General features: G+C 43.9%; 2 protein-coding genes across 2 annotated transcripts in view; one reads left to right on the top strand and one right to left on the bottom strand.

Annotated features, from left to right (window-relative positions):
- The window catches only part of LOC125116954 (integral membrane protein GPR137B-like), a 30,322-nt gene extending 15,459 nt beyond the window's left edge, over positions 1-14,863 (bottom strand). Inside the window, 2 exon segments of the mRNA XM_047762655.1 lie at positions 13,665-13,774; positions 14,563-14,863. Of these exon segments, the coding sequence (XP_047618611.1) occupies positions 13,665-13,774; positions 14,563-14,863 (411 nt within the window).
- The window catches only part of EDARADD (EDAR associated via death domain), a 64,372-nt gene continuing 52,173 nt past the window's right edge, over positions 14,370-26,568 (top strand). Inside the window, exons 1-2 of the mRNA XM_047762269.1 lie at positions 14,370-14,892; positions 25,909-25,967. Of these exons, the coding sequence (XP_047618225.1) occupies positions 14,862-14,892; positions 25,909-25,967 (90 nt within the window). The 5' untranslated portion in view covers positions 14,370-14,861. The remainder of the gene's footprint in view (positions 14,893-25,908; positions 25,968-26,568) is intronic.

The following is a 26,568-nucleotide window of genomic DNA, read 5'->3' as shown; positions in this document are numbered from 1 at the left end:
ATAAACTTGATCTTCAAATTCACCACTCCTTTGGAGCCCATCTATGCTACTATCATCTCTTTCCTGACATCATCTCACCTTTGCCCCTCAAGCTATTCAGTCCCCTGACTGACTTCACATCATCCTTTTTAACACTAAAAACCCCACCAAAATAAATGCACATCTCTCTAGAAGGCCGACAAGGAATGACACTAAGAGTAGGGTTTTTAGGCATCCAGGAGCCTGGAAGGAGAGCAAAAGGAGGTCTTTTGACATTCTTCTAAGGTCACACCGAGCTACATCTACCAGCTTAAGTATGTATGCACCTATATAGATATATATTTATCTTTATGTATCTTTAAATATACTAAGTATACTTATTGCTTGATGATCAAAAATAGCAGACAGTACTACCAGGCAAAGAGGAGCATCTTCAAGTCAAGGTCAGAGAGAATTTCATTCATTTATACTGATGATGGAGGAGCCGAAGAGCCAAACTGGACAGTGAGGTGAACTCAGAGGTCAGTCAGAAAAGGAAGGCAGCCGACACTAGTGAGATAAAGGGAGAGGCAGCATTACCATTTCTAGAGCCTGGAAACAGATCCTGGGTGACACACTGTACATTCTCAGACTTTAAGTTTTGTTTTTTTTAAAGAACAGCTCTATTGAGATATAACTGACACAATAAACTGCACATTTCTAGAGTATAACATTTGGCGAGTTTTGACATATATTGACACCCATGAAAATATCATCACAATCAAGATAACGAACATATCCATCACCTCCAAAAATTCCCTCGTAACCCTCTGTAATGCCTTCCTCCCACCCTTCCCCAGTCTCACCATCACACCTGTGCCCAAGGAACAGTGATCTCCTTTATGTCACTATACTTTGCTATAATTGCCATGGAGTTCTATATAAATGTGTTCATTCATACCAAACGGACTCTTCTTTGTCTGGCTTCTTTCACTCAGGATAGCTACTTTCAGATTCATCCATGTTGCTGTAGGCATCAATGGTTCTTTTTTACTTTTTAGTAATGTCTTTTTGTGTAATTTACCACAATTTGTTCATCCTTTCGTCTAGGGGTGGACATTTGGGTTGTTTTCAGTTTGAGGTTATTACAAATAAAGCTTCCATGAACGTTTATGTGTAAGTTTTGTATGGATAATGCTTTCTTTTCTTAGCTACATACCTAGAAGCAGTATGGCTGGATCGTATGGTAGATATATGTTTAAACTTTTAAGAAATTGCCAATGGTTTTCCAGAGTGGTTGTGTCATTGGACATTCGCACAAGCAATACATGAAAATCCCAGTGGCTCCAAGCAATATATGAAACTGCCAATAATTGCTATTGTCATCTTTTCAAACTGTAGCCATTTAAAATGTATGTAGTGGCATATAACTGTGGTTTTAATTTGTATCTCTGTAACAACTCATGATGTTGAACATCTGTTTATGTACTTATTTGCCACCTGTGTATCTTTTTGGTGATGTGTCTGTTTAAATCTTTTTTTTTTTTTTTGGTCTTTTTGCCTGTTCTAGGGCTGATCCTATGGCATATGGAGATTCCCAGGCTAGGGGTCTAATCGGAGCTGTAGCCAATGGCCTACACCACAGCCACAGCAACTCGGGATCCAAGCCACGTCTGCAACCTACACCACAGCTCACGGCAACACCACATCCTTAACCCAATAAGCGAGGCCAGGGATCAAACCCGCAACCTCCTGGTTCCTAGTCGGATTTGTTAACCACTGTGCCATGACGGGAACTCCTGTTTAAATCTTTTGCTCAGTTTTAATTTGACTTGTTTTCTTATATTCAGGTTTTAAGAGGTTTTTATATATCCTGGATACAAGTCCCTTTGGAGATAGATGCTTTGCAAAGATTTCCCCCACCTCTGTTGTCTCTTCATTCTTTTACAGTGTCTTTTGAAGAGCAGAAGTTTTTAATTTTAATGAAGTCCAAGTTATTGCTATTTTATGGATTGCACTTTTGGTGTTGTACCTAAGAAACACCTAACCTAAGGTCACAAAGGTTTTCTCCTTTGTTTCCTCTGGAAGTTTTATTTTTTTTTATTTTTTTAAATTTTTGTTGTTGTTGCTATTTCCTGGGCTGCTCCCGCGGCATATGGAGGTTCCCAGGCTAGGGGTTGAATCGGAGCTGTAGCCACCGGCCTACGCCAGAGCCACAGCAACTCGGGATCCGAGCTGCGTCTGCAACCTACACCACAGCTCACGGCAACGCCAGATCGTTAACCCACTGAGCAAGGGCAGGGACTGAACCCGCAACCTCATGGTTCCTAGTCGGATTCGTTAACCACTGCGCCACGACAGGAACTCCTGGAAGTTTTATGATTCTAGTCTTTATTAGATCTGTGATCAATTTTGAGTTAATTTTTGTATATCGTGTGAAGTATGGATCCAAATTCTTTTTTCCTAACTGGTGGATATCCAATTGTTCTAGCAACATCTGTTGAGAAGTCCATCATACCTCTATTGCTTTGCCTTAGTGATTTTTTCAAAAATCACTTGTCTAGGAGTTCCCTGGTGCCCTACTGGTTAAAGATCCAACATTGTCACTGCTGTAGTGTGGGTTCATCCCCTGGCCTGGGGACTTCTATGTGCCAAGGGTACAGACAAAAAAAAAAAAATCAGTTGTCCATTTATGTGTGGGTCTCTTTTTGGATTCACTTCCATTGACTTATGTGTCTTTTTTAATGCCAATAGCATACATACTGTTTTGATCACTGTAGCAATATACAAATTCTTGATATCAGATAGTGTTAGCCCTCTAACTCTGTACTTTTTTGGTGAATTGTTTTTTCTACTCTATAAAGTTTGCATTGCCATATGACTTTTAGATTAGCTTCTCAAGTTCCATAAAAAAAAGTTGGGGAGTTCCTGTCTTGGCGCAGCAGAAACGAATCCAACTAGGAGCCATGAGGTGGCAGGTTCCATCCCTGGCCTTGCTCATTGGGTTGGGGATCCCGCGTTGCCCTGAGCTGTGGTGTAGGTTGCAGACGCGGCTCAGATCCTGAGTTGCTGTGGCCCTGGCATAGGCCAGTGGCCACAACTCCGATTAGACCCCTAGCCTGGGAACTTCCATATGCCGTGGGTACGGCCCTAAAAAGACAAAAGACCAAAAAAAAAAAAAAAAAAGTTGGGATTTTGATTGGAGTCGATTTGAACGTATAGATTAACTTGAGGGAAATTGACATTTTAACAAAACTGAGTCTTCTAGACAGACCAATGGAACAGAATAGAGAATCCGGAAATAAACCCTGACACCTATGGTCAATTCATCTTTGACAAGGGAGGCAAGAATATAAAAGGGGAAAAAGAAAGTCTATTCAGCAAGCATTGCTGGGAAACCTGGACAGCTGCATGCAAAGCAATGAAACTAGAACACACCCTCACACCATGCACCAAAATAAACTCACAATGGCTGAAAGACTTCAATATACGACAGGACACCATCAAACTCCTAGAAGAAAACATAGGCAAAACACTCTCGGACATCAACATCATGAATATTTTCTCAGGTCAGTCTCCCAAAGCAATAGAAACTAGAGCAAAAATAAACCCATGGGACCTCATCAAACTGAAAAGCTTTTGCACAGCAAAAGAAACCCAAAAGAAAACAAAAAGACAACTTACAGAATGGGAGAAAATAGTTTCAAATGATGAAACCGACAAGGGCTTAATCTCTAGAATATAGAAACAACTTATACAACCCAACAGCAAAAAAGCCAACCAATCAATGGAAAAATGGGCAAAAGACCTGAATAGACATTTCTGCAAAGAAGATATACAGATGGCCAACAAACACATGAAAAAATGCTCAACATCGCTGATTATAAGAGAAATGCAAATCAAAACTACCATGAGATATCACCTCACACCAGTCAGAATGGCCCTCATTAATAAATCCACAAATAACAAGTGCTGGAGGGGCTGTGGAGAAAAGGGAACCCTCCCGCACTGTTGGTGGGAATGTCAACTGGTACAGCCACTATGGAGAACAGTTTGGAGATACCTTAGAAATCTATCCATAGAACTTCCATATGACCCCGCAATCCCACTCTTGGGCATCTATCCGGACAAAACTCTACTTAAAAGAGACACGTGCACCCGCATGTTCATTGCAGCACTATTCACAATAGCCAGGACGTGGAAACAACCCAGATGCCCATCGACAGAGGATTGGATTAGGAAGAAGTGGTATGTATACACAATGTAATACTACTCAGCCATCAAAAAGAATGACATAATGCCATTTGCAGCAACATGGATGGAACTAGAGAACCTCATACTGAGTGAAATGAGCCAGAAAGACAAAGACAAATACCATATGGTATCACTTATAACTGGAATCTAATATCCAGCACAAATGAACATCTCCTCAGAAAAAAAAATCATGGACTTGGAGAAGAGACTTGTGGCTGCCTGATGGGAGGGGGAGGGGGGGGGGGGGAGGGGGAGGGGGAGGGAGTGGGAGGGATCGGGAGCTTGGGCTTATCAGACACAACTTAGAATAGATTTACAAGGAGATGCTGCTGAATAGCATTGAGAACTTTGGCTAGATACTCATGTTGCAGCAGAAGAAAGGGTGGGGGAAAAAATGTAATTGTAATGTATACATGTAAGGATAACCTGACCCCCTTGCTGTACAGTGGGAAAATGAAAAAATTATATATATAATAAAAAAAAACTTTTAGAACAACAACAACAACAACAACAAAAAAAACTGAGTCTTCTAACCCATGGAAAAAATACCCATTTTTTCCTAACTTCTTTAATACCTTTCAGCAATGCTTTTTAGTTTTCAGCACGCAGGTCTTTCATATCCTTAGATTTACCTGTAGGCATTTAAAAAATTTTAATTAGGAGTTCCCGCTGTGAAACAATGGGATCAGCCATGTCTCTGCAGCCCAATAGTTTCGTAGAATAGTTCCTCTGGAGGGTGAGGATGTTCTGGGTATTTCGAAATCGTTTCTTTTCTTACTTCCTCTGCTGATATTCAGTGTGAGAACTGGGCCAACATCCTAGAGGTAAAACTCATAAATAATATGTTGTCCTCTCTTCCCCACCCCGAGTTTTTATCTCTCAGAATGGTCTACGCTGAGCCCTTCAGCCATTTGTTACTTACAGTTCAGGTTTTCCTACCCTGGTACTGATTCCCATAGAGGTTTCTGCATGTGTGTTTCTGGCATGGTATAACTTCCTGATGTAGAAGGGCTCATTTCTCCTGAGACTGCTGTGCTACAGGTGTTGGTTTTAGGTACAGGGGCACAGGTCCTCAGCGCTTTTGTTTGCCTCTGGCGCCCCCTACCTTCCCTCTCCATGAACTTCCATCTCCTGGCTCCTCTATTTCCTTCCTTCACAATGTTCCCATGCTCCCCAGAGAAAACCTGGTTGGAGGAGTTCCCGTCGTGGCTCAGTCGTTAACCAACCCGACGAGCATCCATGAGGACTGCGGGTTCGATCCCTGACCTCGCTCAGTGGGTTAAGGATCCCGCATTGCCGTGAGCTGTGGTGTAGGTCCCAGACGTGGCTCGGATCCCACGTTGCTGTGGCTGGGGCATTGGCCGGTGGCTACAGCTCCGATTCAACCCCTAGCCTGGGAACCTCTGTATGCCGCAGGTGCGGCCTTAAAAGACAAAAAAAGAAAAGAAAAAAAAAAACCCTGACTGGATAAGAATAACTGAAAATAGTATGAAACTGTTTGCAATTTAAAAGGGATGAAAATAACATAAAGGAATGGAATGCTAATGGTGTAATCGTAGATGAGAAATGTCTCACGTTACTTTGATACACTAACCACCACTGATTCTGTAAAATGGATTAAAAAATCAACTATTCCTTTCATATATGTTTGAACATTTCATAGCCTGGAAAATGAGAAGAATGAAAACAATTTTTCCAGGTGACTGAAGCTTTACAAACAAATCTGTGAAACAATGTTTATTGGAGGGGCAAACAGGTCAAGACTGATTTTGTTAAACAGGCCACCTTTATGAAACTCATTTCTAAATTTTCAGTTAAATAAAGTATACATAAATTAATATTCACATGTAAAATTAGAAAATTACAGGTAACACTAGAGTCTCCTTGAAGTATTCCTTTCTCCCAATCCTGGTCCTTCTCTCATTGCCCAGCCATTATCAGCCTTTTTATGAGTTTGGCATGTATCCCTTCTTTAAATAAGACCTGTATCATTGAGGAGTAATTGTCATACAATCAACTCACATATTTAAAGTATATGATTTGATAAGTTTTGACATATGCACACATCTGTGCATTCTCCGTGTGGAGAACATCTCCATTACCCCCAAAGTTGACTCATTTCCCTTTGTAATCATTCTTCTTTCCAACCTGGAGCCCAGGCACCCATGGATCAGCTTTCTGTCACTATAGATAGTTTGAATTTCAATAGGTTTATATAAATGGAATCATGCAGTAGGTACTCTTTCTCTTTTGGCCTCTCTCACTCAGCATAACTATTTTGAGATGCATCCATGCTCTTCTATGTTATCAATAATCCATTCTTTGGAGTTCCCACTGTGACACAGCCAGTGAAGGATCTGTCATCTCCTTTGTGGTGACATGGGTTTGAGCTTCACCCTGGTGCACTGGGTTAAAAAGGATCCAGCATCCCAGCTATGGCTCAGATTTGATCCCTGGCCCAGGAACTTCCATTTATTGCTGAATAGTATTTCCTTGTAAAGATATACCTCAGTATTTTCCCCCTTTCACCTGTCGGTGAACATTTGGGTTGTTTCCAGTGTGGAGCTACTACAAATAAAGCTGCAGTACACATTTCTCCCCTAACTGGCTGGTCTTTCCATTATTCTAAGTTTCTCTAGGAAAGCAAAAATTTTGAAATTTGATGAAGTCAGTATATCAGTTTTTTTTAAATTAATACTGTATTTTTGGTGTTATACTTAAGAAATCTTTGCTTAACTCAAAGTCACAAAAACTGCTGTTTTCTTCAAGAAATTTTATAGTTTTAGGTTTTACATTTATGCTCAATCTTTTAAATATGCTTTAATTGCCCTTGGGTGAATAACTAAAGGTGGAATAACTGAATCATATAGTAGTTATAAATTTAATTTTTTAGGAAACTGCCAAGCTATATTGTTTCTGACTTGATTTTATCTCCTTTGTTGGTTTATCAGATGTTAACTCTTATTTGTGTTATATTGGTGGTTGTTTTAGAGTTTATTGTATACATCTCTAAGATATCACAGTATAGTTTTAAATGATACTGTAACAGTCTATGCATAAGAACTTTAGAAGAGTGTACTTCCATTTTTCCCCTCTAGGCTTTTTTTTTTTTTTTTTGTCTTTTTAGGGCTGCACCCGCAATGTATGGAAGTTCCCAGGCTAGGGGTCAAATTGGACCTGTGCCTACGCCATAGCAACGCTAGATCCAAGCCACATCTGTGACCTACACTGCAGTCTACTGCAACGCCGGTTGAGGAAAGCCAGGGATTGAACCCGTGTTCTTATGGACAGAAGTTGGGTTCATTACCACTCAGCCACAACAGGAACTCCTCCCCTCTAGGTTTTTGATCCATTGTTGACATTAATTTTACCTCTACATATAGTATAAACTCCACAGTGTTACTATTTTGCTTTAAAAATCTATGGGCTTTTAAATACTTTTAATAAGAAGAAAAAAATCATTTTCTAATTTATCATATATTCATCACTTCTGATGCTCTTCATTGCTTTGCATAGATCCAAATTTCTATCTAGTATCATTTTCTGCCTGAAGGATTTCCTTTAACAATTCCTATATTGCTGGTCTTCCAGAGTTGAACTCTCAACTTCTGTATGTGAAAAAGTCTATTTCATCTTTCTTTTTGAAAGACATTTCTACTGGGTGTACAATTCTGGTTGGCAGTTTTTTCTCTTTTTTTAACATTTTCTTTTAATTTTTTATTATTTTTTATATAGTTATTTCCCCAATACAATTTTTTCCTACTGTACAGCATGGTGAACCAGTTACACATACATGTACACATTCCATTTTCACACATCATGTTCCATCATAAGTGACTAGACATAGTTCTCAGTGCTACACAGCAGGATCTCATTGCTAATTCATTCCAAAGGCAATAGTTTGTATCTATTAACCCCAAGCTCCCAAACCACCCCACTCCCTCCCCCTCCCCCTTGGTTTTTTCCTTCACTTCTTTAAAGATGCTCCACTGTCTTCTGGCTTGAATGGTTTCTGATAAGAAGTGTGTTGTCATCCTTATTTTTGTCCCTCTGTAATGTGACTTTTTTCCTGTGGCTGCTTTAAGATTTTTTTCTTTGTCTATGGCTTTGAGCAAGTTGACTGTGCTATGCCTGGGTGAAGGTGAGTTCATATTTCTGGTGCTTGGGACTCCCTGAGGTTTTTAGATCTGTTAGTTTAAGATTTTCATCAAATTTGAACAACTTTCAGCCATTATTTCTTTAAATCGTTTTTGGTCCCCTCCTTCCCTTTTCTACTTCAAGGATTTTGGCTGCATGTGACCTGAAGTTGTGCCACAGTTCTTTTCATTTCTTTTTTAAAAAATATTTTTCTCTCTGACTTTCTTTTTCAATACTTTGAGTTGCTATGTCTTCAAGTCACTAACCTTTTCTTCTGCCATGTCTCATTGGCTGTTAATCTTGGCTAGTGTATTCCTCATTTAGGCATTACAGTTTTAATCTGTGAAAGTTTTATTTTGGGTTTGTAATATTTTATTCTATTTTATTTTATTTTATTTGCTTTTTAGGGCCACACCTGCAGCATATGGAGGTTCCCAGGCTAGGGGTCTAATTGAAGCTACAGCTGCCAGCCTACACCAAAGCCACAGTAATGCCAGATCTGAGCTGTATCTGTGACCTACGCCACAGCTCACGGCAACGCCAGATCCTTAACCCACTGAGTGAGGCCAGGGATCAAACCTGCAACCTCATGGTTCCTAGTCAGATTCGTTTCTGCTGTACCATGATGGGAACTCCAGGTGTGCAGTATTTTATATGTATCTGCTTAGTTTGTTGAGGCTGTGGAATACAATTACAATGACAGTTTTAATGTCTTCTGTTAATTCTCACATCTGTGTCTGTTCTGATTTGGTTTCAATTGACTAAATTTTCTCCGTATTAGGAGCCTATATTTTCCTTCTTCTTGCAAGCTTAGCCATCTTTGTATCCCAGACATTGTGTATGTACCTTGTTGGTACTGGTTATTTTTATATTTCCAGTTTATACTTGTATTTCTTGAGCTTCTTGAGATACAGCTAAGTTACTTGAAAAGAGTTTTATCCTGCTTTTAAGATTTGTTAGGTCATAATGGAACAGTGCTTGCTCAATCTAGGGGTAATTATTCCCCACTACTGAGGAAAAACTCTTCTGGGCACTCTACCAAATGCCCATGAAGTATAAGGATTTTTTTCCCCAGTTTTGCTGGTAGGAAAAAGCTCTATTACTGGCCCTGAGTGAGCACCAGGTACTAGTCCCTCTAATCCTTTCACATATCCCCATAATCGTCTTTTCCCCAGTCTTGGATTCTTTCCTATCAGTGAAGAATGTACCTCAGGTATTATGCTGAGTAGTCAAGAAGGCTATTCCATGATCTTCAGGGACCTTTCCATGAAGTCTCTGCAGAACTTTGTCCTGTGCCTTCCAGCTGCCTTGTCTGCTCAGACTTCTGACTACATTTCTTCGAATTAGGGAGTCCATCGGATTCTTCCTGGGTTCCCTTTCTCTGGAAATTCTCTCAAGGAAGTAAGCTAGGGTGATCATAGGAACTGCTTTTTCATATGCCTGCTCTTGGGGATCACTGTCCTTCTTGGCTTGCTGTGCAGTGCCTTAAAAACTGTTGTTTTATATATTTTGTCCGTTTTGTTGCTGTTTTTGTTCTAGGCAGGAGGGTAACTCGGCTTCCTGTTATTCTGCAATCTACACTACAGCTCACAGCAACACCGGATCCTTAACCCACTGAGTGAGGCCAGGGATCAAACCTGCATCCTCATGGATGCTAGTCAGATTTATTAACCCCTGAGCCATGACGGGAACTTCTTCACGATGTTTTTTACTTGGTTTTACTGAATTCATTCCTAGTTACTTGATGGCTTTCTTTGCTGCTTGAAAATGGGATCATTTTTGCCCAGTTGGTTTTTGTTGGTACTTGAAAGCTGCTGGTGTTCGACATATCGAACTTTATCTCTCCTCCAAGCTAAAGTCACTGATTAATTCTAAAAGTTCTCAGTTAACTCATTTGGATCCACCTTCATGACTTAGCTCAGAATAAATTCTAAAGGACAAATTGTTAAACTAATTTTTTTTTAATGATTAGTGAATCCGTAGATTTCAGAGTCACCAGTTTGAGTCTATGTTCCACATTCTGGGGGTACAAGGTACAAAAACTGTGGTTTCTAGCTCATGCATCTTGATGGGTAGATAATTCAGGTAAGTTGATAGGAGGAGATAAGAGATTGAATCTCCTGTACATAGAAGATCAGGCATTGCCTAAGTGAGAAGCAGAGGAACCTTGAAAAACTATTCATGCTTAAATATATTCACCAGAATGTTGTGTTCCTGTCAAACAGTTTTCAAATCAGCAACAGTGATCATATTTTATTTTTATTTCATTTTTATAATGATTTTTATTTTTTCCATTATAGTTGGTTTACAGTGTTCTGTCAATTTTCTACTGTATAGCAAAGTGACCCAGTCACACATACATGTATACATTCTTTTTTCTCACATTATCATGCTCCATCACATATTTTACTTATTTAAGTTTTCAGCCCCTCCTTTAACATTTTAGAATGCATTTTTATGCACATATGTAAATCTGCAAGACAATCAATTCATGTAAGACAATGAATGCTTTCAAAGGTCACAAAAGGACATTTTAAAATTTCAGATATGAGTTACCCTCCCATTTGGACAAGGATGTAAATTCAATCCTGTAATAAATTACAGTGTATTGTAAAGATTAAATGGTCTCTTGGCTTGCATTCTCTCCTTGCTCCATTCTCTCCTCCACACAGCTGCCAGACTAATCCTTCAAAAACACCAATTTTCATATGCCACTTTTCAAAAACTAGCTTTCTGGCTTCTTGCTGCTGAAAAATAGTTTCAAATGCTTTTGTTTGGCATTCAAGGCTCTCCATGATGTGGACCCTCCCAAATATTTCACGCCTCCTCGTTTCTTCGACCACGCAGCAGGCTGTGTGGTCTTGGGCTAGTTATTAAAACACCCACCTTCCAGCTGTCCCAGCAAAGGTCCTATGCAGCTGCCAGGCTTGTTGGCTCATCCAGCAATGTTTGGAAAGGCTATGACTGGGTTACATGCCAACCCCTAGCATGAGGAGGCAGGGGTCATGGTACCACCACCTGATCACATGGATTGAGAATGGAAGGATGGTTCTCCAGGAGAAAACTGGGGCATTACTATGACAGGTTGTATGGCAAAACAACAAAGATCCATCGCCAATGACTTAACATACTCTAGCCAAACTTTAGCAAACACGTGTTCCAAAAAGGAGGAGACAAATACACATATTATCTCTCATTTGGGCCTCTTCCACCACACACAATTCCCTGAGGGTATATCAAGCCAGTTCAACCGAGGGACTGTACCATTCTGGAACATAGGAGACTCCTATAATCCTAAATCCATGTGCTCTCATCGCTGTTCTAACCACGTTCTAACCACGGTGTGCTCAGTTCATTGGTACACAATGTACATACCTTTTGAAATAAGGAAGTATGTGCTTCAATAATATGGCTTTTTATCTCAGGTTGCATAAATGTATGTAACACTCCAAATGATGTAAAATGAACAAAACCAACACATTTCAATGATGAATCAAAAAACTACATTTTGAGTTGTTTTCTTCACTTGAGGATAACCTTTCTGATCATTGTCATCCTCTGTGAAAAGATACAAGACCAACAGCTCCTTCCTCCACTTAAGGCTTTAACCATGTTATCATAAATGACCATCTCAAAATTTGCCTGAAAGCTTCCATGATGACGGTCGCCGCCAAGCCCCTTGACTTTCATGATGTCTTGAGTGCCTTTCTTCCGTGCATATTCCCTTCCTGGTTTAAACTTTCATTTTCCTGGTTCTGCAGTGAAAGAATATCTGCACTCTCTCCTAAAAGGGGAGGATCATACACTCCTAAAAGTCAGGGACTTCTCATTTTGGTTTCCCAGGGCTTGGCATTTTGTTTGGTGCGTTGGGTACTACCAGTCCATTGACCCATGCTATGCACAGACACCATAATAAACATTGGTTCATTTCTTTTTTTTTCTTTCTTTTTTTTTTTTTTGTCTTTTTGCTATTTCTTTGGGCCGCTTCCTCGGCATATGGAGGTTCCCAGGCTAGGGGTCTAATTGGAGCTGTAGCCACCGGCCTACGCCAGAGCCACAGCAACTCGGGATCCGAGCCACGTCTGCAACCTACACCACAGCTCACGGCAACGCCGGATCGTTAACCCACTGAGCAAGGGCAGGGACCGAACCCGCAACCTCATGGTTCCTAGTCGGATTCGTTAACCACTGCGCCACGACGGGAACTCCTGGTTCATTTCTTATAACAACACCAACAGAAGCTTCTCTCAACAGACTAAATTCCAAGGAAAGAATGAAAGCAGGAAGGTAGCTGGTTTATTTGCACCTGTTCTAAGACAGGCACTTTTAGGTATTTTATATATACATTATTTCATTTAACTTTCATAATCCAACAAATTCTTACCAACCCAGGGTTTGATTACTTGCTAAAGTAACACAAATTCATGTGACAGGCCCATGAGTCAAATCCGGCATGTCTTTTTTTTTTTTATTTGTTTGTTTTTAACCAATCCCCATTTATTGTGATTCTGAGATTCAGGAGTTAATTTAGGTGCTACTAAGAAAAATAAAGAATGCCTATTTTAAGGAGTATTTTAAAAACACTCTTTGGGCAGCAATAGAAGTAAAAGTGGAAGAACATCGTGTGACAGAAAATAGATTGTACGGGAGCCCTTTGGGAACTCTAGTGGATGACAACTGTTTTTAAATTAGTTTTTTGTAAATCCAAAAAAAGTTTCATTTATACTTTATAGTTTCACAGAGCACATAGGAAAAATAAGGTAATGAGGGGTTATGTTTGCAATTCATAGGAAAGGGAATAATAACCTATATATAGCTATACCTATATTTATATATAGTCAATTTTCTTTTAAAAAGTTAGGCATGCCCTATTGGTCTAATGGGTTGGGGATCCAGCATTGTCATGGCTGTGGCTTGGGTCACTGCTGTGGAGTGAGTTTGATCCCTGGTCCAGGAACTTCTGCATTGCTGTGGGTATGGCCAAAAAAATTAACCTTAAAGTGTGTTTCTGCCACCCATCTTCCATTTGATATAATAAGAGTGATAAAATGATGAATTATAGTTCAGGGTTTTGAAAAGCAAACCAGCTTTAAAACAATGCTTGAGATTGTTGCCAGCTTGACCTGTGGTTCCCGACAACCAACCTCAGAAATAATTCCATCCTCATGAGACATATGGAAAGAACCACAAACCAAACCTCAAAAATTCATGCTAAGATAAAATACCCTTTAAAAAAAAAATTCACCTTCGTATTAGAAGGCAGACCAAAAGGAAGTTTATCCTCCCACTGACAAATTCCCCAGAGACCTTTCTACCAGAAGGTTGACACACAGCTCCACCATCTTCTCTGAGCCTCCTGTGCTCTCCTTGGCATATGCCAGAGAGTAAGGGGCCAATCTGGAGAGTGTCATGGGCCTCAGGACCACTAAACAGATGGGGAGAGGCACAAAGCAAGCTCCTGGTCACCAAGACTACTACTTTCCTGCATGTTTCAGACTTGAGTTTTTAGCCAGAGACTGCTTCTTTGCGATAAATTGACTAAAAACTACTATCTCTTCCAAACCAATTCCTAACTTTCTCTTCTTGGGTGCGAAGACATAGATTACTTAAAACCCTTAAGAGAGTCCTGTTGAATTTAAATTGCCTCTCATTTTTGTATAATAATAGGTTTATGACTGATGCTAGGTTTAGTGCAAATGTAACAATCTTAAATATATTCTTAGTAAACGATTCCAATCTGTGCGCAGGTAATTTTTCCAAAATTAAAATTTAAACCTTAGTGACCAATTCGGCATTTCTGAGGGAGCCCTAAGCTCTTTTTCTAGAGAGGCTGTGAGAGTGCGTATCAGGCTTCCTCTCTTCACTCCCTTTGTGTTGCGCTTACCCTGGAGGTCATGTAATAACCAATGCCAAAGAAAAATCAAAATAGAAATTATTAGCGTGTGCCATCATGCAGCGGCGCACTCTGCCTAAAGATCAGGAAATTGTTTAAATATCAAATCGCCGCCAGGCATCTCAGCCCAGACCTGTGCGCGGAGGAGAGTTGTGTCCTGATCGAAGCCGAGGCGAGGGAGCCAGGAAAACGACCTGCGACTGCAGCCGGGTTTCAAAGCTGATAATTGTCTCCTAGCCGGTCCGGGCAGCAATTGCGCGGAGCTCCGCGTTGGGACCTTCCGGGGGGAACCTGGGCCTAGGGCTGTTTCGGGCGCCTACCGCGGGCGCTGGGAACCCCGGGGCACTCGGCCGCTCCTCCCAGTGCCCCGGCCCGCGGCACCCGGGCTCCCGCCCGCGCCTCTGGAGGGGGGACCTGGACGCGCGGGACAGAGGCTTTGCTAATTACCAAGCAGGAAGTGAGCGCAGGGAAGAGCGGTCGAAAGCCGGGGAGGGGAAAGAGGAGGAGGGGCGCGCGGGGCAGCGGAGGTTTGCGCCCCGCGTGTCGGAGCGGTCCGCCTCCCCGCCCCTGCAACCCGGCTCTCCTCCGCTGTCCTGCTCCGGCGCCCCACCCCGCCCCCATGGCTTCTCCGGACGACCCTCTGCGCGCAGGTAAGGTGACACCACGCCGCGCCCTCACCCGGAGCGGGAACCGCGGGCCTGGAGCTTGCTAGGCGCCCGCAGCTGCTGCGGGGCAGTCGGGGCCGAGCCCCCCGAGAATCCCGAGGGGTGCCCTGGGACTATCCTGGACCCTGGCACCCGAACCGGGTCCGCGTGGGGCCGGGCAAGGGACAGCTGCGGCGCCCGGACCCCTCCCCCCGCCATCCTCGGGAGCTGGTGGCCGTGGCCTCCTGCATCCCCGCGGCCCCCGCCACCCCCCGCGTGCCTAAGACGCCTCTTCCCTCTTCCCATTCTGCGGCCCCGGCCGCTTTGTTCTGGACCCGGATGCCAGGTTGAAACAAGCCCGTCAAACCTCTCGGGCAGAAAAGTGCGCAAGGAGTGCATTTCGGTTTTTCTTCCTGGACTCTCCCTTTCTCCCCACTCAAGTGCCTTCTCATTTCTCCTCTTCTTTCCTCATTTAACTTTATCTAAATGGTTGTGTTCTAAATACTGGCCCTCGGGGCTATTTCACAAACTCATATCTAGGAAACTAAGCGGCAGATCCCACCTGTGGGACTCCACCTATAGAGGCCTTTGATTAGAATGGCCTGTGGTTCTGCCCTTCTCCTTAGACACCTGAGGCCACAATCTAGATTTTTCTTTGATCTCACTTGAATTTAAAAGTTGTAAAATACTGCGTTTGTATATGAAGCCAGACTCTTGACTTTTCTTTAATCTCATCTGAATTTAAAATCTTCCTCAGACTTCACCTTCCAGGAATGCTCTGCCCCTGCTCTCTGATAACCTAGACTGATCCTCCGTGGATGTTTGTTGATTACACAAATAAGTGTATGGTGTATCGCCTTAGAGCACTCTGGGGCTTTTTCTAGTTTTGCTGAGGTTGAAAAAGCTAGGGAGAGAACCAGATGTTCAGAATGGCATTAATACCTGTTTAGAGAAACGTGTCTGTTTCCTGGGCTTGGGCAGGGACAGAGCTTAAATGTTTCATTGTTCCCTTGGAGCTTGAGCAGTTAGGAGGAGACCAAGTATCTGGAGGTGGATCAGAAGATCACTAACTTAGCTTTCGCATTGGGATGTGCTGGGTCTGGGAGAGTTTCCTGGAGACTTGGAAGAAAGATCTAAATTCTTCTTCAGAGTGGGGAATGGTAAATATTTTATCCACGGAAGGTGGAAAACAAAGAAATAGTTTGGGTAGCCTTTTCCTCCCCATAACTCGTTGTTTGGAAAAATAGAAGGGGAAATTAAGGGAGAAACCTCACCCCCCCTCACCCCACATCCACCTCCTCTTTGGAAAACCAAATTGACATGGTGATGAGAGGTAAGCTAGATTTTACTAACAGTGGTTTCACATCTCATTAAATGACTACAATGACGGGGATTCAGAAAGATCTTGATAGGGACCCATCGAATGGGGACAAGTAGAAAAGCCCCAGAGAAGGTAGGGGCTGGGAAACACAGCTTAATGTATTACAAACCTCAGTGAGTCCACAGTGTGTTAAAGCCACCAAGGCAGCTAACATGATTTTAGTTTGACAATAATGACACTTCAGGATCTGGAATTCCAGTCATGGTATGGAGTCTGCTTGGCCCAGCCAAGGTAGAAGCTCACAACCTGGAACAGACCGACATGGAAAGCCTAGCACATGTGGTGGGAGAGGGATATGGTGACAGGAGGGGGGTCATTTGGAAGGCACCCGTCTCCTTGACTTCAGGTGGTAGAATCCAGACTTGTTGGCAGACTGTTTTTGTCATCCTACAAAGAGCAGGGAGGCCTCCTTGTCACTTGCAGATGTTGAAGAACATCTTCAGGCCTCTGAGAGAGACCCTCGTGTCCGTTCCCACTCTGGAATTCTGTCAGTTAGATGAAGGTTCTTCCAGGAAAATAAAAAAAAAAGATTTAGGAGTTCCCGTCATGGCTCAGTGGTTAACGAATCTGACTAGGAACCATGAGGTTGCGGGTTTGATCCCTGGCCTTGATCAGTGGGTTAAGGATCCGGTGTTGCCATGAGTTGTGGTGTAGGTTGCAGATGCAGCTCGGATCCTGCGTTGCTGTGGCTCTGGCGTAGGCCTTCAGCTACAGTTCCGATTAGACCCCTAGCCTGGGAATCTCCATATGCCGCAGGAGCGGCCCTAGAAAAAGGCAAAAAGACAAAAAGACAAAAAAAAATGTAAAAATTACTTCCTCTTTCTAACATCTCATTTAGTTTCTGTAACCTCCAGGACACCTTCCATTACTGTAAAGAAGCCACAGGTGGGGTTAATTTGTGGAACTTGTTAAATGGAATTTTCACGTCTCCACCCCAGACCCAGTTACCCTACCCCTGGTCTGGTTTCCTGCACTCACCTCCCAGCTGGTGTTTTCACACCCACTCTTGCCTTCCACCAACCTGTTCACCTAAAGGTGGCCAGAGTGACCTTTTAAAAACAAACCAGACCCTGTCATACCTCTTAGAAACCTGTGCTGACTTTCCAATAACTTAAATGGTGTCTGTGCCCTGTACACGGACCTCTGGTTCAGTCGGCAAGCTTGCTCGGTCTCTTGCTCTGCACCGCAGCCACGTTGCCTTCTCTGTGTCCTTGAAGACCCCTGGACCTCCTGGCTCCTGGCCTTTATACAGGTTGTTTCTGCTGTCTGGAATGCTGTCTGCACCACCCCCCACCCCCGCCACCCCTTCCAGATTTCAGATCAAAGCTGCTGTAGATCAGTCTCCATGGTACACACTCTTGGCACACCCTTCCAGCATTTGTCACCATTTCTAGCTGTGAATATTTCACCATTCTCTCGCTCCCCCATTAGACTCTAAGTTCTTGGACAGAGTGCATGTCTGTTTTGCTTGACATCTTATCTTCAACACCTGGTCCTGTACCCAGCACATAGTAAGCCCTGACTGAACACTTATCATCTCAGTGAATGAATGAAAGATATAAAATTTAACCACCTATGCTTCACCGTGGGCAGAAGAAGCTCTTCCCATATTGGTGTCTTAGGAACTGATTCATCAAGTTAGATATGTTAACTGAGTTTACCTTGTAAAGTTAAAAATAAAGATGTTTGTGGAATTCCCGCTGTGGCACAACGGGATCAGTAGTGTCTTGGGAGCGCTGGGATGCAGGTTGGATCTCCACCCCAGCTCAGGGGGTTAAGGAACCCAGCATTGCTGTAGCTTCAGCTTAAGTCACAGCTATGGCTTGGATCTGCCTGGGAACTCCATATGCTATGGGGCAGCCAAAAAAAAAAAAAAGTTGTATGTTCACATGCATGTAACAAAGGTGGATATTTGTTGTCACATTGTAGGAGCTTAATTTAAAAAAAAACCTCTTTACACTAAGAAAATTTACACTGGAAGGAAAACAGTCATGCTGGTTACAGTGTAGCCATCTCTTTCCATCTCTACCACTAATAAACCATCTAGCATGGAGTGAGTCAGAATTGCCTGTTGAATTCGAATAAAATCTGGCTTGCGTTCATACAGATATTAAGGACAGAAACAAAGAAAGAGGCTTTGAAAGTCTGGAGAGTTGGTACAGCCTGTGGCTTTATTGCAAGGAGCTGAGTGCCCGTGGCCACGGAGCACATTGCCGCACGTTCTGCCTTTGTTCATTCTCCCGGTCTTGTTTGCACTGCACAGCAGGGCTGCTTCTTGGGAACTCAGCCCTTGATACCCTCTCAGAACAGCCTCTTAAGTGGCATCTCATCTCTTAAGCACCCCTCCTAACCCTCCTGCGCTGGGTCCAAGGTGTCACCTTGTTCTCGAAAATTCCAGTAGCCCCAGGAGCAGAAATGGGACTCAAGGGGGAACCATTTCGAGGCTCATCATTGTTTGAGAGGGACCAGCCAATGCTTTCTCCACGTCTTCCAGAGACTGGTGTCAGGCTGTAGTTTTCCTTTCTGCCTTCCTCCTTCCCTCTCTCCTTCCCCTCCCTGTGGGTTTTTCCCATGCCTCCTCAGCCCATTTCTTTCCCTTTCTTACACTGCCTCTGTTTTTTAAGTTTTCTTCTTTCTCCCCAAGTATTTTCCCCTCATCTACATTTCCTTTTTCACCTCTTGCTTCACCTCTTCCCTCAACTCTTCAGTGCGACCCTCTCAGCTTGGCCACCCTCCAGAGAAGTCCCTCTAGAGGCACACCTTCTTGATTCCTGGTCCTTTCTCGGCTTCTTTCACCCCTGCTCTGAGGTCTGAGGATGATGCAGAGGCTAAGCTCAACCGTGTGTGTGTGTGTGTGTGTGTGTGTGTGTGTGTGTGTTGCCCTGAGAGCTTTTGTGATCCTGAATACCGTTAGGACTCAGGGCTCCTTTATAATCAGTTGTGAAAACAGCTGTAGGTCAAAAGAAAAGCTAGGGTACAAAAATAATAATAACTGAAAAATAAGTTAACTCTGAAATCACAAGTTCAAAGAATTGCCTTTAATTTTTCACTTTAAAAAGCACAAAAGGCGCCACTCTTCTGGCACCTGATGCCTGGGAAAGCCAGGAAGCCCTGACACTCTTCCTCTTTGTTTCTCTGAAAGGCCATCTTTAGAGGAGGTCTTTGAACTTCCTTTGAGAAACTGTCTCAAGGAACTGTCAGCCTTTACCGAAGATGATTCATAAAGGGAGATGTCAGGGTGTGACTTAGCCGCTGTTGGGCAGCGCACCCCCACCTATGCTGGGCTGTCTGTGATCGCCCCTGGTGGAGAGGCTGCTGGCTGCAGCTCTCAGTCCCTAGGACTCCTGGGGACTCTGATTTGGGAGCTGCTGAAAACTGGGTCTTTGTGGTGGATGGGTGGGTGAGATTTTGCCTTTGGAGCTGATGCCAGAATGATGAAAGCTTTGGGGGGTGTCGGGTGAATGTATTTTGCACATGGGAAGAGCATGAATGGGGGAGTGCCAGAGAAAACTATTATGGGTTGAACTGTGCCCCCCCCCAAAAAAAATATTGCTGACATCCTAACCCCTAACACCTCACGATGTGCACTTACTTTTATAGAAGCGGTAAGTTAAAATGAGATCTTTGGAGTGGGCTCTAATCCAGTGTGACCGGTTCCCTTATAAGAAGGGAAAATTTGAACACAAAATCCGCCCCCCATTTTTTTTTTTTTTTGGTCTTTTCGTCTTTTTAGAGCTTTACCTGCGGCATATGGAAGTTCCCAGGGTAGGGGTCTAATTAGAGCTCCAGCTGCCAGCCTACACCACAGCCACAGCAACTTGGGATCAGGGCCCCATCTGCAACCTACACCACAGCTCACGGCAATGCCAGATCCCTAACCCACTGAGCAAGGCCAGGAATCGAACCCACGTCCTCATGGATGCTAGTCAGATTTGTTAAGCTCTGAGCCATGACAGGAACTCCGAGAGTCTGTTATTAGTGCTCCATTCATGAGGCACTTCTAGCCCCCTGAAGGTCATGGGAAAAGGCAGCTTTTGAAGCCAGAAGGTTCCAGATCCAAATTCTGGCTCTCCATTTGCCCTGTGACCTTGGGCACTCAATATGGACAAAAGAGACACTAGGCCCCTTCTCAGGGTTACGGTGAGGCTGAACAGGGGCTGTGTGTGAACCGGGTCTGTATGTAAACCGGGGGGCTCAAGTTAAGTGGAAGTGCTAATTGTAATTGAAGATGGTAGTGCTGTCACCTGCACTTCCTCTGTTGGCATAACCTTTGCCTGAAGAAAGATGCTCTCTCGCTCTCTCTCTTTTTTTTTTTTTTTTGTCTTTTGAGGGCCACATCTGTGGGCATATGGAGGCTCCCAGGCTAGGTGTCTAATCAGAGCTATAGCTGCCAGCCACAGATCCAAGCTGCATCTGTGACCTACACCACAGCTCACGGCAATGCCAGATCCTTAACCCACTGAACAAGGCTAGGGATTGAACTTGCAACCTCATGGTTCCTAGTCGGATCCGTTTCCACTGAGCCATGACAGGAACTCCCTGAAGATGCTCTCTTACCTTTGGGGCCACTACTTCTCACCTCTCACGGACTTTTAAAGCTGAAGGGCATGTGGAGCACTCCATTCACCCCCAAATAGTACAGATCAGGGACTTGAGGCCCAGAGAAGCAAGTGACCACAGTCTGCCCCCACCCCTGCCCTTACCTGGGGCCTCTGGGAGCCAGGCTGGGTGTGTATCAGCTCCCTGGGGTTTTGCTCATGCCTTTTGAGGACCTCCAGAATATGCTCACATGATTTAAGAATTATTCTCACTGTCATCATGGAGATCCCCCTCTGGTCAGTTACCAGCTAATTTGGGGTGATCTCTGCCTTTAGAGTCACCAATCCAGGAGAATGGCAGGAGCTTTGGGGACAGTAGCATGACAGCCAGGAGCAGGGGGAAGGTTCCTACCCACCCTTGGCCAAGACACTGGTCCTGCCACCTTGGGGGCTCACACAGGGCTCCTTTGTGGCCCAGGTCCATTCTGATGTCAAAGCCTTGCTTGGGGGCCCAGCCTGCTGTTACCTGGGGCCTGCAAAAATAAACATTTTAAAGCTTCTAAGTAAACGATTTGATGTTATCCATAACAGTATTGTAAACATGTGGCTCCAAGGACTCTCAGAAATACTGTAGGACAGCTGCTTACTTCTGGACCCGTCTCAGGTGGACAGGGTCAGCCCCGACCCAGCAGTCTTTGGGTGCCCAACGCGGGGCCTGTGAGAACAAAGGAAGCCCTCTAGAACTGCATCAAGGGCCAGGGAGAAGCCCGGGATCAGGTGAAGCACGTGGGGTCCTGTGAGCCTGGGTCTGTGGGCGGATCTGGCAGTAACGCTAAGGAAGAACTTCACCCACAGCCTGAGCTACATCAGAGGCTGGTGCCGTTCCAGCCACTCAAAAGGAAATAAGAAAAGACCTGCCAGTGCATCTAAGACTAGTTCTAAGCACTTTCCTGTTTGCCCACTCACTTGGCTGCTGTGCTTCAGAAAACAAAACAAGACCTAAATTCTCTGTGCCCTTCCCATCTTAGGCTCCATTAAATCTCAGAGATGTCCCTTAAATCTCAGAGATGCTGGGCCTTCAGACACTTGGGGCTGGTGGCCTGGATCTTCCTGTTCACCCTACCACCCCTGAGGCTCAGTTACATCACAGGTTCTCAGAGGAGTTGTTCCCAAACCTGGTCTAAGCAGCCAGGTGTAGGAACCAGTCACCTGGACCTCCTCCTTTTTACAGAGGATGAGCCCGAGGATGGGAACACTTCACTTGTCATCCATGGTCACAACCCTAGACCTGTTCAAGGTCAGACCACTAGCTCTCAGGGTATGGTGGCCAGGACCCAGGCCTCCTCCCAGGCCCAGTCTTCCTTCCCTGTAACTGTCCTGCTTGCATCCTCACTGCTGCTTTGGGGTAATTCCACCTTTCCCAGCTGCCTCCTCCATTTTCTTCCTCTTTATATCTTTGCGTTCTCCTTCCTCACATACTCTTGTTTCTCTAGGAAACAGGCCTGGCTTGTCACAGACTTGGTGGGCAGTATCTGCGCAGGATAAGGATACCTGCTAAAATTCTACACCCCTGGCAGAGGGCATCTTTCAGAGGATTATCATCCAGATACACTTTATTGAAAATGAAATGGGAGTTCCCGTTGTGGCTCAGCAGGTTAAGAACCTGACTAGTATCCATGAGGATGCAGGTTTGATCCCTGGCCTCACTCAGTCGGTTAAGGATCTGCCATTACTGCAAGCTGCAGTGTAGGCAGACATGACTCAGATCGGGCATTGCTGTGGCTGTGGCGCAGGCCAGCGACTGCAGCTCCAATTCGACCCCTAGCCTGGGAATTTCCATAGGCTGCAGGTGCGGCCCTAAAAAGTAAAAACAACAAACAAACATACAAACAAACCAAAGAAAAAGTTGAGACTAGGCTGTGATCAGAGGAGGCAAGAAGGAACTTGATGTTGCTGCCCCTCCCCAGCCAGGAACCAGTACATGAGAAGGATGGAAAGGAAAAGCCAGAAACCAAATGCAGGTGTCTGGCTAGACCTATTTGAAGTGCACTAATGTATAATGTTCTTTCCCACCTTTAGGCCTTTGCCTATGCTGTTCCCTCTGCCTAAAATGATTTTCTCTCCCTGACTCCTTCTCCCAGCTCACTTCAATTTATCCTTCCAGATTCAACTCCTCTACAGGCTCTTCTCTACCCCCTCTCCTCTCCCCACCATGTGCCCCAGGCTGGGTGTGTGTTCCTCCTGTGTGTTTCCATATCATTCTGCATTTCTGCTGTCTTAACACCCAGTGCTCTGTATTATAATTGCCTGTTGCTTGGGCAGCAGGGGTTCTGCAAACTCAGGGTGAAGTTAGCAATGCAATTTGTTCTTATTTTCTTTGCATTGATTTAAATTCAAATCTGAAACTGTAATCTTCTGGGCTGGCGGAAAATTCCATTTCAGTCCAAACTGCAGCCCCGGCCCCTTCCTGAGGGTGACACGGGAATCTAAGAGGATGATGTGGTGCTTAGAAAACTGTGGGGCCTTGAATCTTTAAGTACATTGGGGTGAGCATTGAGGTCCTTACTGTCCAAGCCTAAGAAGACTCTTGAGACCTAGCAACCCTCTCTTTCTGTGCCAGACACACATCATGCATTTCTCTTCTGGGACTGGGCACCCTTTGTGCATTTTCTGATGTAGTCTGGCCACCCTGGCTCCACTCCCTAGGGACCAGGGCACAGTGTCCACTCATGAAGTGCAGGTGTCTGTCTACTGCTCCATGGAGAGACACTGGCAAGACCTCTCTCTGTTTGCCCCCCCTCCCACACCCCGACTCACCTCCTCCAGTCCCCCCAGCGAGTAGGCTGTCGTAAAACAGAGATGGTCCCTTCGTGCCACTTCTCCTTTGGGCATCACCAAAATTTGCAGGAAGAGAAATGTGAAAAGCCCAGACACATTCTTGGATGGGAAGCATCCAGTGAGGACAAACACATTCTCTCTATAATTTGTCCTGTTGTGTTTGCTAGGATCCCCCAAGGCATTCCCAGGACCTAGTACCTGGGCCACAGTATGTACTTAATGAGGATGTGGGGAAAAAAATGAAAGTTGAATCTTGATGGCCCTAAGGCTGCCACTTAGGAGGGTTTCGCAGGTTGTGCACTACACAAATCCCACTCAGATAGATAGACACGGGTGATGGTAAGATTGTTTTCTGGCAGCTCTTTTGTCAAGTGTCTTGGGAAAGGGGAGCTTTTTTCCCCTCTAAAGTTATACGAATTAATAAAATTTAGTCTATACCTTTGTCTATATTTCCTCATTAAATTCCTTAAATATAACAAGTGGTAAAACATAAGCAAACCATGGAGAAATCAAATTCACTTTTTGTTTGATAAAGTATGGGGTGTTTTTGACTTGATGAATTCACATGAAACATATCCAGAAGCTTAATGTTTTAAAATGATAAAAATGCACTGATGAAGAGTAGGACATGAGGAAAGAGGCAGAAGTCAGAATTAAACACCTCCTGCTTGGAGTTATAGGCAAATTGCTGCTGACCTGGATCCTTGGACTCTTTAATCAATAGAAATTGGTAAGAGGCCAGAGGAGGAAGTCAGGCAAGGCTTTACTGGGACTCAGGCTGCAGCAGAAGGGAGGGAAAACAAGAAAGGGGTGCCCTTGTTCATTCTCCAAGGAGGGTAGGCTGGTTCTTTTTTTTTTTTTTTTGTCTTTTTGCCATTTCTTGGGCTGCTCCCGCAGCATATGGAGGTTCCCAGGCTAGGGGTCTAATCGGAGCTGTAGCCATCAGCCCACGCCAGAGCCACAGCAGCGTGGGATCTGAGCCACGTCCACAACCTACACCATAGCTCACGGCAATGTCGGATCCTTAACCCACTGAGCAAGGCCAGGGATCGAACCCACAATCATGGTTCCTAGTCAGATTCGTTAACCACTGAGCCGCGATGGGAACTCCCATGGGCTGGTTCTTTAAGTGGGGTGAGGGTGGGGGCGGGGCCATGGGTTGGTCTGGAGGCCTAGCTTAGGTGGTCTGCCCACCCCCTTGGTAGTGCCCTCTGTGGGGATCATGAGCAGTTCAGTACCCTGCCTTTGCTCCCGGCACCTCAGAAATGGCTGTTGGTTTGTGCCCTTTTTGATTCTTTTTTGTGTGTTGTTTATAATTTGCCCCAGGCACCTATGCATGCAGTTAGTTTTGGTCCCTTAGAGTTTCTTTGTGTTTTGCTGCTTGAGAAGATGTTTGGGTGCAAACATTATAGCCACTAGAGCGGAGAGTCCCAGGTCCCAGCCTGTCTCAGAATCCCATATGCAAAAGAGTCATTAATATCATGTCCACGTAATTTGCAGTTTTTTGTACCTCTGAGTATTTGTAGATGTTTATAAGTAAACTGTTCCAAAATACTTTTTTAAAAAACATAGCTTATTTGTTTCAATGCCCTCTGAACACATTCCTTCTTATTTGTCTCCACTAATGATTGAAAGTAAGTTTTTCTCCAAACTCCCATGGGTATCTTTCATGTATATGAAAACAGTTATCCAAGGACATACCTGTGCTTTTATTTATTTTTTTAAATTTTTTTATTATAGTTGATTTACAATGTTCTGTCAATTTTTGCTTTACAGCAAAGTGACCCAGTTATACATACATATATATATACATTCCTTTTCCCATATAATCTTCTGTCATGTTCTATCACAAATGATTAGATATAGTTCCCTGTGCTATACAGCAGGACCTCATTGCTTATCCACTCTAAATATAATAGTTTGCCTCTACTAATCCCATACTCCCAGTCCGTCCCACTCCCTCCCCGTCGGCAACCACAAGTCTGTTCTCCATGTCTATGAGTCCTTTTCTGTCTTGTTGATAGGTTCAGCTGTGTCATATTTTAGATTCCACATGTAAGTGATATCATATGGTTATTTGTCTTTCTCTTTCTGACTTCACTTAGTGTAAGAACCTCTAGTTGCATCCATGTTTCTGCAAATGGCATGATTTTATTCTTTTTTGTAGATGAGTAGTTTTCCATCGTGCATATGTACCACATCTTCTTAATCCTACACTTGTGCTTTTAAATCGAAGAAAATACTCTCCGTTTGTTTTGTTTGCAGATCACTTGGCAAAGGAGCCAGTGGAAGACACAGACCCCAGCACTATATCCCTTAACATGGTAGGTTACAAATTTTACATTAATGGTGATGACTCTTGTTTATACTTTTTTCTTTTTGTTATTTCTTTACTTTTTAAAATTACTTAGTACTTCATGAAGTTCTGAAACTCTAAAATAAGGTTTTCTAAGATGGATTTCTTTTTCATGCTGTTTCTCTCTGACATCATAAACTTTGGGTTTCTCTGGGCTGAAATGGCGTTAGACTCTGTTCTCGTTTTCACATATCAGAGGTGATCTCAGATTATGTGAGGTCTTCATCTGCTTGTCTACTTTTAGGGCTATTTTTAATGACCCCTTCTTCAGAAATCAAAGTATCTAACTTGAGATGTGAGGAGACAGTGATGGAGGGCTGCCCACATGTCAGGTGGACACGTACCTCGTTTATTGATTTACCTCTGCTGCCCATTTACTCCCTGAAACCATCCTATAAGGTTGGTACTGCCCGCTTTCTAGATGAAAACCCCAGGCACAGGAGATGAGGCAAATTGCCCAACCTGGAAGCAGCTCAGGTGGGATTTGAACCCAGAGATTAGCTGGCTTCAGATCCATACCCTGCCCTCCCGAAATCTCTCTGTGGCATGTCTACGTTACAAGATTTCAC

Source organism: Phacochoerus africanus, chromosome 15, assembly GCF_016906955.1.
Source record: "Phacochoerus africanus isolate WHEZ1 chromosome 15, ROS_Pafr_v1, whole genome shotgun sequence".
Classification (NCBI taxonomy): domain Eukaryota; kingdom Metazoa; phylum Chordata; class Mammalia; order Artiodactyla; family Suidae; genus Phacochoerus; species Phacochoerus africanus.
Note: the sequence above shows the minus strand (reverse complement) of the source record. Positions and strands in the feature narration are given on the sequence as shown.